Source organism: Falco naumanni, chromosome 2 (genome assembly GCF_017639655.2).
Source record: "Falco naumanni isolate bFalNau1 chromosome 2, bFalNau1.pat, whole genome shotgun sequence".
NCBI classification, from domain to species: Eukaryota; Metazoa; Chordata; class Aves; order Falconiformes; family Falconidae; genus Falco; species Falco naumanni.
This window is the reverse complement of record NC_054055.1, coordinates 115069108-115084041: the sequence shown is the minus strand read 5'-3', so window position 1 is coordinate 115084041 and position 14934 is coordinate 115069108. Positions and strand designations below refer to the sequence as shown.

Genomic DNA, 14934 nt, shown 5'->3' with positions numbered 1-14934 from the left:
ACTTAGTTCCACCCACAGAAGAATAAAAAGTGTCTAGTTAAACACAAATTAAACATTAGAAATTTATGAACTGTTCAGGAGAAGAAAATTCCAACAGGGAAGAATGTTCCATTTCCTTTAACTTCAGTGAATGGGTCTGGACAAGTGGTTAACACCTCTGCATCTTTATTCCCTTATAATTAAGATGGGTCTAAAAATATTCAGACCGTAGTAAAGGGTTATAGCAGCTTATGGATGAAGGAGGGTGTGAGAAGGAAGCAATGATATCTTTGGTTCTCACATGAAGGAATAATGAAGAGATTTAATAAGTTGAACATTCAATATCATTGCAAGAATTATTTAATAAATAAATGCAGAGACAAAATATGCTTCATCTATAATGGAAAATACTTTTTATGAGCTGTTCACTGTCATGTTTGCAGATTTAAATCCAGCGTTACTTTCTAGATGCTTACAGAATTAACCAAGAAATTAATTTGCCTTTTGATACACAGCTGCAATAGGCAGTCGAGCAGGAAGCTAGCATGAAGCCTAGCTAATTCTCCATCAGTTCCAGGAGCGATAGATGTTGCCCAGATAGATACTTGGCACAGCCTTAGCATGAGTAGTGGCTCTGGGGAGACAGAGTTTGGAAGCTCCTGTTTTGAGTTCCCCAAAGGTTATTAGTAGGTCAGAGTCATTTCCAGCTGATGGTTGTTTGCTGCCCTGTGTATAAATGAGGTCGCAGCTTAGCTGAGCTCCTAGTAGACACATCAGAAGAAGGAATAGTGAGAGGCCTCTTTCCTGGCAAGGTACCAGACAAGAGGTCAGCCATGGTGGTGAGGTGAGGTGGAGAGCTCACCTTGCCGTTGCTTGAGCAGTGCAGCAGGAGTCACCACTTCAGAGGCCAGTCAGTCCGGCCCCGCTTCGCAGCAGCCGCCTCGCTTCAGGACTCGTGGTGGCCTTCCATTTTGGAAGGCAGAGGCAGGGTTCCTGGTGTTCTGTAAATCACTGTGTGCGTTTGCAGTCAAAGCGTATGTATTTGTGGGGATAATAAAACACAGTGGAACTCCAGACTGCTGTCAGCTAAGCTATCTGGAGACACACTGAAAGCAGGACCCTGACAGACCCATACTATGTTTTAACATCTAATACCTTTCCCAAGTACAGATACACAAGGTATTATTTCCAGATGTAGTTACTTACCTTACGTGTGCACAGTCAAAGTCCACAGCAGAGCACTTTCCTCCTGAAGCGACTTGCGGGATTATTACAGGAAACATTCTACCCATTTTGATGGCACGGCCGTTTCTGAAGCAGAGCATGGTTATTTAATAGCGCACAGACACACGCACAGCAGTTTAGGACAGAAGGTGCCTAAGAATACCTCTGCCAAGTCCTTCTTCAGCCCACACTCTGCATACTATGCAACGTACTACCAAACCCATATGTTAGTAGCTTGATCTATCAGGGTGTGGGATAAAACAGAAAGAACAGGTTGGCTTAAAACCACTGTCCATGCCACAAGAGGAGTATTCATGCAGCACTGCAGTATTCACACAAGGGAACATATTAGCCCCATGCAAAGGCAGACAAGTTCCATTTTGTAGTGCTAAGTGAATTGTCCTCACACAATTCTCTAATGAGGCTGAATCTGTGGGTTGTAGTCCTCTTTTGTACTTAGACCTGTATTTCTGTTGCTCTTAAAATAGCACTAGGCTGAGACCTTTCTTAAATAATCTGCTATAAAAGCCTTATTGTCGTCAAAGTCTGCATAGGTGGAGTTCTCTGCTTGGTGACTATAGACCTGCCTGGAGGTAATCGGACTGTTCACAGGGTTAGCAGATGAAGTGTGCAGGGAACCAGCCTGCCAGAGTTAAGAGCTGCTGTGGCTCCAGGTGTGTAGGGTTTTTTTTTTCTACACACAGGAATGTGGAAATGCCAAAAAAGCTTCCCTTGCAAATGAAGGAATCCCAGGAGTCAGGCACTTAATGTATGTGGCAGACTTACCTTTTCTGTAAAACAAAGCATGTAAAAAATGCCAGAGCAGGCAGTTTCACAGTTACCCAGTGACCTGATTGGCGCCATCATTGGATTTGGTATAAATCTCAAAGCAGCGTGATGTGCTCTGTGGGACTTGCTGTGTTTCCTTCTACCACACGCTCTTCAACCTGTGTGAGCAGAATTCATAGGGATGGGAGGGTGGAGTGGTCCTGCAGAGTGACAGCTCCCAAATGCTCAGCCACCTGCTTCGCCCTGCAGACTGGGAGCTAGAGGAAGCCTGATCTGTGACTGCTTCTCCCATACCATGACGAATCCTTTCTGTAGTGCTGAGGAAGGAGAAATGAGTGCTACTTTTCTCTCTGCTATCCTCTGTGGGATGTGAAATCACTTGTGGCAATGACACCACTTGATGCATTTGGTTGTACAGATTGGGCATTTCCAAACCATTTTTGCTGTTACTGCAAACTTTATAAATGATGCAGCTGCTCACAACTTCACATCCCACGTTATAGACAAATTTCTTCTGAAGCAAAGACTGAGTCACTCCGTTTCGGAAGATGCGGCCTACCTGCCTGCAGACGTGAGCTCAGCTACAGAAGCAGTAGTGACAGAAAGTCTCCTTGGACTTCAGTGTGTTTTCTTCTAATGCTTTTCTTTTATCATTAGCAGTGCGCAAAGGGTACAGGATCCAGACTGACAAGGAAAGGGACTCCATGAAGGTGCTGTACTATGTCGAGAAAGAACTGGCTCAGTTTGACCCAGCCAGGAGGATGCGAGAACGATGTGAGGAACAAGCATGGTTTATTTTTTTTTTTTCCCATTGACTGATAAAGACTGCAGATTCGTAGTTAAAAGTTCAGTGGCTTTGCCTTAGAGCCAGCCCCTAAGGTACGATGTCCGGGATATGGTGCTTGGGGCAGATAAAAGTCTAGATTTTAGGCATCTACAGGTATGTACAGATTTTAAAGATCTACTACTTACCTAATCATCCTTAGAGCAAACAAGGTGAGGGATACTCAAATGCTTATGAAAATTGTCTACTCGGGTAATTAAACTTTGGATCATCAACATCTGAAAAGCCAAGTCTGTACTCATGCCTTATGCAGTCTGTGGTGTGACAATAGCTGGGATATTGTCTTCACAATTTCTCTATGTCTTATGGTGTGGTGCCTGTAAATTCCCAGCATGGCAAAATAGGAGGAGGATGATTTTATTGGAAGTGTGTTTTGTGGACTGCAATGACCCCAGTGTGGTTTGAAGAATGCAGAAAGGTAGTTTGGAGTGGCTGCTGCCCAGCAGAAGGAGCAGGGTCTGTAAGAAAGATCCAAGAAACCAGGAGATCGTCAGATTTTGTGACACTGGTCAACATAAGATCAGAGGCAGTACATGCATCTACTGATGGCTTGGCAGTGAGACAGCTGCAGGTGAAGGGGAGGAGGGTGGTCAGTAGGGACATGATGCAAACTCGTAACTGAGCTTGCTGTGTGGAACTCCTCACTGTCTTCCAGTAGCCTCTTGCAAGCTTTATTTCCATAAATACAGGCTGAGGCTGCACTTAACGGGTGTCGGAATAGAAACCCAAGTGAGGATCTTTCCACATTAGGAGGCAGAGGTGCAGTGGCCGGATGAGGCGTGTGCCTGAGGAGGTCTGGCAGTGCTGCTCTTTGTCTACCAGTTCTGTGGAGAAGACAGCAGCAGGCTAGGGGCTTGGTTCCTCTGGGCAGCATCTGAGTCGTGCAGAGCTAACCCACATTAGGCACTGGTAGAGGCTCATTTAAACCAGACGCAGGAGGTCCTGCAAATCAGCAAAGGTAAGGACTTTAGGGAATGGCACTACATCAAAGCTCTGTACAGATTAGGCATAACTAACAAATTATATATACTTCTAAAACAGTCGCTGCTGAGCACACTGTCTTCTCCACCTACAAGATTTACTATAAAAAGACCTCTCCAGATTGGTATGTCAGGCCTCCAGATGTCAACGTGCTTGATGGGGTAGAGACTGACAGTGATTCAGACAGTCTCTTGCTTTTTTCTTAATCTTTTTTTGAGGGGGTTGGTTTTGTTTTAGCTGGGCAAGTCAGGCCAAACCTAGAGCCAGCCTGTCTCACACCAGGAAAGGGGGAGGTACACAACTGCTGTGGTGACGTTCCACCAAGCTCCGTGCCCACCTTGTGTGGGTGGAGAGCTCACATGTGTTACTGAGGCAGGGCTGAGGGGGGATTTCTGCAGGAAGGCTGAACTCGGTTATCTGGAACACGGGCATCTGATGTCATTTGCAATACTTTAGAATATCCCAGCTGGCTGCCAGCTACTGGTTCAGAAGACCTGTAGGTCTAACGGCAGCTCTGTCCAAACTGAGCTCCAGGAGCCTTGGGCAGGATCAGTCAAGGGTTTGAAGGGCCTTGGATTCCATTTTGATTTTTTTTCTAACAGAGGGCAGCTCAGCTGCTTTTGGAATAAGCTGCAGCCTTCCTGTCCTCTCCTCCCCTCTCACACACGTGCTGTCAGGTGATGCCTATCTCATTTCTTTCCTGCAACCCTGCAGATAACAACACCGTCTCTGAACTCAGCTCTTTGCACGAAGAGGACCTGAACTTCCGGCAGCCCTACCGCCAGGTGCGACGGAAACCTCTGCCTCCTGCGGGGGACCTGGACGGCGACGCTGAGTACTGGGCAGGAGTGATAGGTAGCGGCAGCACGTCAAGATCACAGGCTGTTTCCGACTACAGAGATGAGCGGGACACTTTCTGGCACAGGTGAGGAGTGCCATGTTGGGAGGCAGCTATATCTGGCAAAGTAGTAAAGAAAAGAGAAGGAACAGATGGACTGGTAGCTCTTCTCCGTTTCCCACTGCTCTGGTTCTGCTTAGCAGGACAGAGGGTTTGGAGGGAAACATGGAACCTGGAGATGTCATTCGATGAGGTTGGAATGAATCTGATTGCCACGGGCCTGCAGAAGCCTACCCAGCTAGGCAAAGGCAGGTACCAGCCCCATTCCAGGTGGGACGTAAGAGCTAGACCAATGGGAAACCAAGCCACCTTTCCCACAGTGCTCTCTTGAGATGTGTACCTGATCCCTCTAGCACTTCCCAGTGCTGGTGCGCTTCATTAGGAATCACACCCTAGTGCTTTGGAGCAGCAAGACCTGTACTCCAGGCCTAAAGGACTGGCACTCTAGTGCCTAGAAGAGAGATATCACATCCTTCCCTCACATACCGGCAGCCCAGTCTCCCGAAAGCAATGTCAGGGGTTTCCTTCCCTCAGTACTGGGCTGTTGTGCCAGCTCGCTCTTTTTAAACCTGCTTCAAAGTGGCCCTGCTGTGAACTTCTGTAGTCGAGTTCTTGGTTTTTCCCAGCAGGACATAACACCTACAAGCTCTGGGGCCAAGGACAAACAAGTCCAGTGCTGCATACTGGAGCACAAGGGAGGTGCACTCGGGGGTAAATCTCGGGTAACATTAGACATGTAGAGTCCGAGCTATCCACACTAAGCTGCCTGCACAGCCAGCAGAGAGAAGTGGGGATTATGAGGATATGATACATCTCTTCCTACAGAAGATGATGAAAACAGGTTAGATGATTCATGCCACATGAGTGTGTGTTTCCCTCCATTGTCTGTGAAGGCAGCTGAGGGATGAGTGCAGCTGGATCCTGCCCTCTAACGCTACCTCTTCCCTCCTGCAGCCAGCAGAGATCCAAGTCGGAGATGTTGTCTCGTAAGAGTTTCTCTGTGGGAGTGCCGGCCGTCTCTATGGATGAGCTGGCTGCCTTTGCGGAGTCCTACAGCCAGCGGCCCCGGCGGGCAGACAGCCAGGAAACTCGGCGTTTCGAGCGGTCAGAGTCACACGGTGGCCGTGGCGGAGGGCTGCCTCACCAGGACAGCTCCATGGAGGAGTACTACACCAAGCGTAGCAGAGGGAACCGAGAGCCGCTGACGGACTCGGATCGGGGCTGGTCATACAGCCCACCCCGGAGACGGGCCCATGAGGAGAAGCACCTGCCCAGGCTGGTGAGCCGGACGCCTGGAGGGAGCCAGAAATACGATCACTCCTACCTCAGCAGCGTCTTGGAGAGGAAATCCCGGAGCTACGATGAGAGCGGTGACTGCAGTGAGACCCCCTCAAAGCTGAGCTCACAGCCCAGCCAGAGAGGAGGGGGAACGTACTATGCCTGGTCACCACCCTCTACCTACAAAGCTGAGAAGTCGCAGCAGCAGTCGCAGCAGCCACCACCGCCTCAGCAGGAGGAAGAGGAGGACACCCTGCCCCCGTACAGCGAGAGGGAGCTGAGCCGAGGCCCTTCGTACAGGGCCAGGGAGCAGGCCTACCTCAATGCCTCTGACAAGAAGAGGAAAAAGGACGCCAAGAAAGCAGTGAGACCATGTCTAGTGCTCCTGATCCAAATAGGCTGAGTGGGGAGCCATCTGGCAAGGGTTACTCACCAGAGTTTATGGGCAAGGGGGCTTTCCAGGAGGGCAGAGCCTGGCGTTCCAGTGTAGGGAACCCCAGATAAGGGGAGTCCCTGTGGGAAGACGGCAGTCATCAGGTGTAGGTGGCCAGAAAGGGAAATAGCTCCCACACAGGACTTCGTGGTGGATGGGATAGCCAGATGTGCCTGGGACTGAGGAGGCAAGGGATGTTTTTGGCACCTGTGGCCTGGTGATCCAAGGGAGCGGGAGTTTATCTAGGGTTTCAGAGGATCATGGTAGGGAAGGGAACTTACCCAGGGCTTACGGAAGTTACAGGGCATTGCTTTGGCCCTGATCCTTGTTAAGGAGGGGTTGAGAGGCTCTGTTCTTCTGGACTGGGACAGGGCTAGGTAATGGTGCAGGAGACGTCATCTTTCTGAAAGAGGTGGGATCAGAGACTCCTGTGGGTGTGTGCTTGTGGGCCCGTGTAGGGGCTGTGCACGCCAAAGGCATTCCTCACAGCACACCAGCAAGTGCAAAACATCCTGCCACGGTCTGGGCTGGTGAGGACTGATGGCTGCTGGGGAAGGGGAGGGAGCTGGCTGAAGTCTGCTCCACGAGGGAGACCTTGTCGTTAGAGCAGCTTGGCTGTTTGAGCTTATGTGCCATGTGTGAGAGAGGAATGGGGTGTGAGTGGACAAAGCTGTTGCTGTTTGGTTCTGTCTCTGTCAAAGCTATGTCTGTTTCTTTGTCCGTTCCATGGGCGCTCTCCTGTTGACATTAATCTTCTCTCTTTTCTCTCAGAACGATTTCCCAACGAGGATGTCCCTTGTTGTTTGACGTTGTTGTGGACATGTCATGTTGATGGGCTGCAGTGGAAAAAATACAGAGCAACAAGCAAGACAAGCCTCCGTGAAACTTTGCAGCCGTTAGCCGTGGACTCAATTGTTTGTTTCATCGGGGGAGCAGAGGCTTTTGTAAGAGGCAGACTCCCATGAACAGCACTCGATCTCAGAGGCTCTGGGAGTCTGCCAGGAAAACTAGGCCAGGGCTCTCTTTGGCACCCTGTTTTCCAGTGCTTTCAGTTCTGTGCTGGAAGGCAGCTACATCCTGACTGTCCCGGCCGCCCTGAACTACAAGCAAGGCTGCCTTTGTGCCTCTCCCCCTGTCTCACGTGCAGAGAGAGGCCTGTGTGCGTACCTGTTGCTCTCTGTCTCCTCAGTTCTCTGTTTGCATCAAAATTGTCTCCATACTTACACTTGCAGCCTTTTCTGTACCATCCCCATGCTGGGAGGAGACCTTCTTACAGCTGCAGACTGCCTCCAGCTGAGTGGGTCCTAAATCGTGAAAGAAAATCTACATCCTTTCAGACACTATAGAAAAGGACTGATGAGGTGTTAGTTTGGCAGGGGCTGAACAGAGAGAGAGACAATTATGGGCTGGTTTGTTCAATATATTTAGTTCTGTTCATTGTGTGAGGAGAGTCGCAGGTGAGATTGATGTATTGTTTTGAAAGTGGATCAAAGTAGCTTTTATTGTGATGAGAGCATGATGTGTTTTTTCCCCCCATCCCCAACTGTGATTTGTTTGGATACGGTTGCATTTCCTTGCAGCTGAGCTATGACCCTGTAGAGCTTCAAGCTAGAATATCTACTACACCCTACCATAAGCAGTGCTCTAGCCTTGGTGGTGCTCTGCTTCCAGCACCACCAGACATCTCTGCATAGTGAGTGGCCTTTTTGTTTTAAAGAAGCAAAAATGGGGAAGTCTCAGTGAGAGGGCAGCTGCAGATCTTCATTCTGTGCTACTGGTATTACTCCTTTCTGGTCATTGTTCCCAGACGCCAAAGACAGCAGTAACAGCAATGGGAAAAGAATTAACACTGGATGAACACAAGCTTTGAAAGTCACAGTTTTCACGTACAACCATCTCATTCACTTCAGTCGTGACATGGTTTTAGTGGCTGTTGTCTCAGGAACAGCTAAATTTAGAAGTGAATGCCTCACACCATTTGGAAGCCTGACATTCTGGTTTTCATAGGGTATAATGCAGTCATTTCTTTAATTTTTAGCTGCTAAAATAACGTGAAGGAAGATGATGGGAACATTTAAAGGTCCAGTATCTTGATCCCTATTGCGCCTGGAAACAACTTAGTGCCCTGTTGTGTTATGCACGTGGTCAGCCTCTGAAATGCCATCTCTGGAAATCTGGGAGGGGGTCTGGCCTCAGGTGCTCACTCTGGCAATATGGTGTTGAACACGACATTTTTGAACATCACTTCAGTTCTGCATAAAAATGATAGATTATTTTCCGTATTACTCCTTTGCTAGATCACCAGGAATGGTCAGGGAAGAGGAATAGATATGGATGATGGTGCAGTTTTCATGCTGGAAGGTGAACTGATGAAAGGAAGATGGCTTTCTTCTCCTCCCACGCTCCTCTGGTGATGACTGGAGTTTTGGAAATCCCAGTCCTGAGTCTTTCTGGACAGAGAAGGGTTTACCCTGGAGGGGCATACAATCATGGAATCACAGAATGGTTTGTGCAGGAAGGGACCTTAAAAAGATCATCTAATTCCAACCCCCTGCCATAGGCAAGGACACCTTCACTAGCCCAGGTTGCTCAAAGCTCTATCCAGCCTCACTTCGAACATTTCCAGGGATGGGGCGTCCACAGCCTCTCTGGGCAACCTGTTGCAGTGTCTCACCACGCTCATAGTAAAGAGTTTCTTCCTTACATCTGACCTACATCTACCCTCTTCTAGTTTAAAACCATGGCCCCTGGTAAAAAGTCTCCATCTTTCTTAGAAGCCCCCTCCTAAGTACTGGAAAGGCTGCAGTAAGGTTTCCCTGGAGCTTTCTCTTCTCCAGGCTGAACCCCAGCGCTCTCAGCCTTTCCTCATGGAAGAGGCGTTCCAGCCCTCTGATCATTTTTGTGGGCCTCCTCTGGACCTGCTCAAGAAGGTCCGTGTTATTCTTGTGCTGGTGTCCCTCTGGGTGGGGTCTCAGGAGAACAGAGTAGGGGAAAAGAACCACCTCCCTTGACCTGCTGGCGGTGCCTCTGATGCAGCCCAGGATATGGTTGGCTTTCTGGGCTGCAAGCGCACATCGCCAGCTCATGTCCAGTTTTTATCCACCAGTATCCCAAAGCCCTTTGCTGCAGGGCTGCTCTCAATCCCTTTATCCCCCAGCCTGTATGAATACTGGGAATTGCCCCGAGTTGCATGCAGGACCTTGCACCTGGCCTTGTTGAGCCTCATGAGGTTCACATGGGCCCACTCCTCCAGCCTGTCAGGGTCCCTCCGTGTGGCATCCCTTAAAAAAATGAATCAACTGCACTGCTCAGCTTGATGTCACCCACAAACTTGCTGAGGGTGTGCTCAGTCCCACTTTCTATGTCGTTAATAAAAGACTGAACAGTATCAGTTGAGGGACACCGCTTGTTCCTGATGTCCATTTGGATGTAGAGCCGGTGTCTGCAACTCTCCGGATGCAGCCATCCAGCCAATTCCTTATCCCTCCAATAGTTACCCATCAGATTCACATGTAGAGACAAGGATGTTTGGGTGGGACTGCGTCAAAGGCCTTACAGAAGTCACAGTAGATGACATCAATTGCTCTTCCCCTTAGCACCAGCACAGTCACTACATCATTGAAGGCCTCCAGGTGGTCAGGCAGGATTTGCCCTTTGTGTAGCTGTGCTGGCTGTCTCATGCCCTGCCTGCCATCCATACGCCTCCACGTAGCTTCCCGGAGGATCTGTTGCATGATCTTGGTGGGCATGGAGGTGAGGCTGATTGGTCAGTAGATCCCATGGTCCTCCTTTTTACCCTTTTTGAAAATGGGTGTGATGTTTTCCCTTTTCCAGTTACTGAGGGCCTGGCTGCCGTGATTTTTCAAATAGGGAGAGCAGCTTAGAAACTACATTTGCCAGCTGGATGCCAACTACATCTACTTGTATTTGGCTGGAGAGACAAGATTTTATGTATTTTCCTCTTTGCTCATCTTTATTGTATGTTCCTAGGAAAATCACAGCATAGTTCACAAGAGGTGGGCAGGTCGGTGCCATCTGAAGTCTTGATGGCCTTGAGAAGTGTACAGGGCTACACAACATTCAATTTTAAATGAAACATTTCATCCCTGACATGCGACAATACTAGCAGCAAGAAATGTTGATGTTTGGTTGGTCTGAAAACCTTGGGAACCCCTATGCTATGAATTTCATGGGAGTTTTGCCTGTTGTCTTTTCTATCAGACACCCAGCAGACGCAGGAAACATTTTGCATAGAAATGTGAAAGTGCATCTGCAACAATAGCTGTGTCAGAAAGGGGCCAAAACATCGATTTCACAGTCTCCGCATACCTATGTCTTTTAAATCATGCTGAAAGCCAGAGTGCCACCATCTCTTCCTCATTTCAGTTTTGCCTGCCCCTTATCTCAGTCGCTGTAGTCGAGTTAATCAAGCCTTCGGGAATGAGTCGTGTGTATTAAAAATACGAGCCTTCCCCTCATGTATTTCAGTCAGTTTTGTTTGCTCAATGCTGGTACTTCAGGGCATTTGTACACTACGTGTGAGAAGTTGCCATTGTATCTAGCTTATGAGTAAGTACTTGCAAGCTAATTCTCGTAAGAAAACTATTTTAATGGTAGAAACAACTGTTCATAAGAACTCCAGCGTTTCTTTTGAATCCAAGTACTTGGAAAAGTATTGAAAATTTTATGACTAGTGATTCTATGAGTTATACCAGATTATAAAAATCTCAGGTTCCAAAAAAAAGAGCAGCTGTTAATTCCCTGAAGTCAGATATGGGCAGCACCTGTCAGTCAGCTCCACCTTGCTCTAAAATTTTAGATTTTCTATCTCCTTATACACATCTGAAGGAATTTTCAGTTACTGCTAGCATCTGTCCTCATGCCATCTTTATTTTTCCCGTTAGAAATGTGTCTGCTGCAGCACCAAATGGACCAAAACAAAAAGTGAGGAGTGACGTAGAGTAGGGCTTCTGTCTCTGTAGCTGCACAACCCTAATGACCTGTGACTTGCAGCAGAGGGGAGCAGGGGGCCATAGGCAGGTGGAGAGGCTGAGAGGAGCCTCTTGCTTCAGAAAAGAAGTAATGGTTTGTGTCTGTGCCATCTTTCACAACACTTGCAGAATGCTGGCGCTGGAAAATAATGAGCCTGGTTATTCTGGTTTTTACAGGGTGTCAAATTATAAATTTTCCAGTGATCAATTTTTATTGCTGGCATAAAATTAAAATCCTTTTCATACAGGATATGGATGTCTGGGTCATGTCAAGGACATGGATGGTTTTCTGGCCTTAAAATGAAGCATCACAACAGTGACTTGCTAAGAAGACAACAGAGATGATGCAGGATCAAGCATTAGCAGTAAATTTGGCTGTGCTGTCAAAAATGTGATCTGGGCTACTGAAAAAAGTTTTGACATAATGGAATGGGAAAATAAATACCCCAATGGTAATGACTTCTCAGCAATCCCATTATTCCTTTAAAGTGCATTGTAAAGATTCCAGTGAGTAGCTGCGGTGTGAATATCTTCAGACCACTCCATTTCCACTGGAATGGAAAAAGTACCAAAATTAGCACGCTGAATACTTACAAAATTTTGAGGAAATCCAACATATATCACCTGAGACAGCCAGCTAGAATTATTCAGGTCTTTGTGCTGGCATATAATACATGCCAGACTGGAACTGCAAGTATCCCAGCCTTTGTTCCTGTTCCTAGGTCAGACGTGACCACCCAGCAGTGTGCCCCAGGCCCACCTCACCTTCCCTGCAGCCAGCACTGGCAGCCACATGTGCGGAGTTTCCCCGAGAGGCTCCAGCTCTGCTCTGATGCCTGGGTCCCTCTGTAGCTCACTGAATTGCAGTTTTCATTCTGGCTCCTGACTCCGGGTGTGTGCTGCCTGTGTCAGCAGTTACACTGCTTTCCTGACCTTTTCCAACAAGCCCACTCCAAGTGGGCAATACCAGTTCACCTGTAATGTAAGACACATGGTTTTGCAATCACCGAAGAAACTTTTACCTGCTGATCCTCTCCAGACTTACCTAAAACTGGCCAGAGAAATTTGTGGGAGGGAGTAGCAAAGAAAGTATTGCATATTGTAAGCTGGAACTAGCCTTTTGCAGGGAGAAGGGGGCATTTTCAGCATTTTTTTCAGGGAGTTTCAGGCGAGTTAACCACACATGGATGCCACCACTGGGCTGCGACCAGCTTCAATCCGATGACAGAGTGATCTGACATTATGCAAAAACTTGTTTTGGTCAAGTTGCCAGCCTGCTCCTACAGTTCCAGGTTGTCTTGAGCAAAGTAACTGCTAACTCTCCATATACTCAGAGGCCCATGTCTCTTTTGAACCAAGGTCGCTCCCAAAGCTGCTTCTCGAGAGATGCAGGACAGCCCCTGGGCTGTAAAAATACAAATCCCTGAGAAGGAGCAATCACAAAACATTTTGTAAGTCAAAACCTTGCCACAAACTCTTCCAGGTACATAAACATGCCACCACAATGTTTATCATGCCTGGGCTATTCTGAAAATAATTTTAATATTGTGGAGATTGTTTTGCTGAGAAACCACTTGGAGCTACCTTTCCTTTTCTCCAGGGAGCTTTCACACAAAGACAGGTGAGGATCTGTCCTGTGTCACTACATACAGGGTTTAAGACATGTGGAAACGGAAAGTGAAGGGCCTTCAGCTCATTTCTTGACTGGGTCCAGGAGCAAAGAGACCTTTGGCATAAGCCAGGTGCTGCAGATCTGACCCTGTGACTCTGAAATCTGGTACAGCATCTCTGTTAGGCTATATTGGCCATACCTGCTTTCTACAACAGCTGTGCCGTTAAAACCACCCTCATCATCACTTGGGGCTCCTGAAGTCCCTTTCCCATGGCCTGGGAGAACAGAAAAGAGATCCGTTATGTAATGTGACAGGGCAGCTATCATTTTGATATGATCTTAAAAATGCCAGCTGGATTACCAGCATGAGAAACAGAATAAAGTTAGTCAATACTAAAGGAATGAATCTACCATGATTCCTATATGAATTCTCTTGTGACCTTTATAATTGCTTTTTGACATTCACCCCTGCCTGCACGGAGGCCTTTGCCAGGAGAGACCTTCACCTCCTCTCCCTTTCTGCCTGTCATTTTTTGTTATGCTTGTAATCCCTCTCTGACCCCTCTGCTTTCCTTGGCTATTTCCAGTTAACCTTCGGCGTTGCGCTTAGAGGTTCTAGTCAATTTACATGTAGAGTGAATGGCATTTTGTAAAAAGACATTTTTACCCCCTATAAAAGCAAAAAAATTACAGAATACACAAAACAAACCCCCAAGCACTCTAGATATTCTCTCAAGTCCAAGCAGGGATGTTACGGCAAACAACTTAAAAATTAAAGCTGAACATTATTTCATCAGACGTATTGTTTTCAAACCAGGGCAGCTGCAGCCAGAGCTCTGAAGTGCAAAGAGCAGAAGCAAATGTATTCAGATTTCATTGTCTTTGGTGAGAGCAGTGCCAGAGAGAAGCAGCATTTCAGAAGTCATAGCAAGCAAATGGAATTCCAAGATTCTGTTAGTTAACATTTGACTTGAAAAGTATGAACTAAAAGTTGATGGGCTCATTTGAAAAGCAAAATTCAGTTCAAGGAAACGGTAAGGTTTTAATCTCTAATGCCTGGTGGGGACTCTTTATCACACCTGCTCATTTTATATAGAAAAATACGTATTTTTTTTTTCCTGCAAAACTTCTAGTGCTCTGAGAACAACATGCCCTCTGTACCCCAAGCACCAAAATGAACTTGGAGGTGAAAGGAGCCTCTTATGCATCCCTGTCCCACGCAGACAGTCCGCAGAGCACCAACGCTGTCCCTGTCATGCATCCCAACAGACTCACCTTCAGTTCTGTATGTACAAGCTACACTGTCCGGAGACTCAGGGCTGGGAGCTTGGTGCCTGCTGTTGCTGACTTTTCATAGACCCTGTTGAAAGCCCCAGCCCGGAGGTGTAGTCCTCTTGCTGTTTATCAATGAGCTGGGTTGTTTTTTGGCTGTTGTTACTTTACTTAGATTTCCTTCTCTCCTGTAATGAACTTATTTTCAGTAGGGGGGGGGGAGGGGGGAAGGGGAGTGGAGAAGGACATAATAATGCTCTGTATAATGAAAACACAACACTTTTATAGCTTTTGGGGACACATCCTCAGCCCCAATTACCAAGCATTATACATCTGCCATGCTTGCAGTTTCAAGGTTGTTGCTTTTGAATTGTCACCATGGAGAATAAAAGCAGGAAAAGCTATTGCCAATCTGCCTTTTTATTATTCTGCAGACAAACAATATGCTCACTTTTTGCTAAGAAATGAGCAGTTTACATGAGTTGTTTTAATCCTTTTTTGTTTATCGGATGATAACTCAAACATTTTCCAGTGGAGCAGCAGACCCTTTCATAAATTTCATACTTAGCTCACAGGATAACATATATGAGCACATTCTGCCCCTTCTGCCTCCTTTCATGTGAGAAATCCCTG

General features: G+C 47.2%; 1 protein-coding gene across 5 annotated transcripts in view; it reads left to right on the top strand.

Annotated features, from left to right (window-relative positions):
- Window positions 1-14705, top strand: part of ILDR2 (immunoglobulin like domain containing receptor 2) — a 43080-nt gene extending 28375 nt beyond the window's left edge. For 3 of the 5 annotated variants that reach the window (XM_040582981.1, XM_040582979.1, XM_040582977.1), the window contains 4 exons: window positions 2650-2766; window positions 4532-4742; window positions 5670-6357; window positions 7198-14705. In XM_040582981.1, coding sequence (XP_040438915.1) covers window positions 2650-2766; window positions 4532-4742; window positions 5670-6357; window positions 7198-7233 — 1052 coding nt within the window. In that variant the 3' untranslated portion in view covers window positions 7234-14705. The remainder of the gene's footprint in view (window positions 1-2649; window positions 2767-4531; window positions 4743-5669; window positions 6358-7197) is intronic. The other 2 variants (XM_040582980.1, XM_040582978.1) reach the window with 1 other exon arrangement.
- Window positions 14706-14934: the final 229 nt, after the last annotated feature.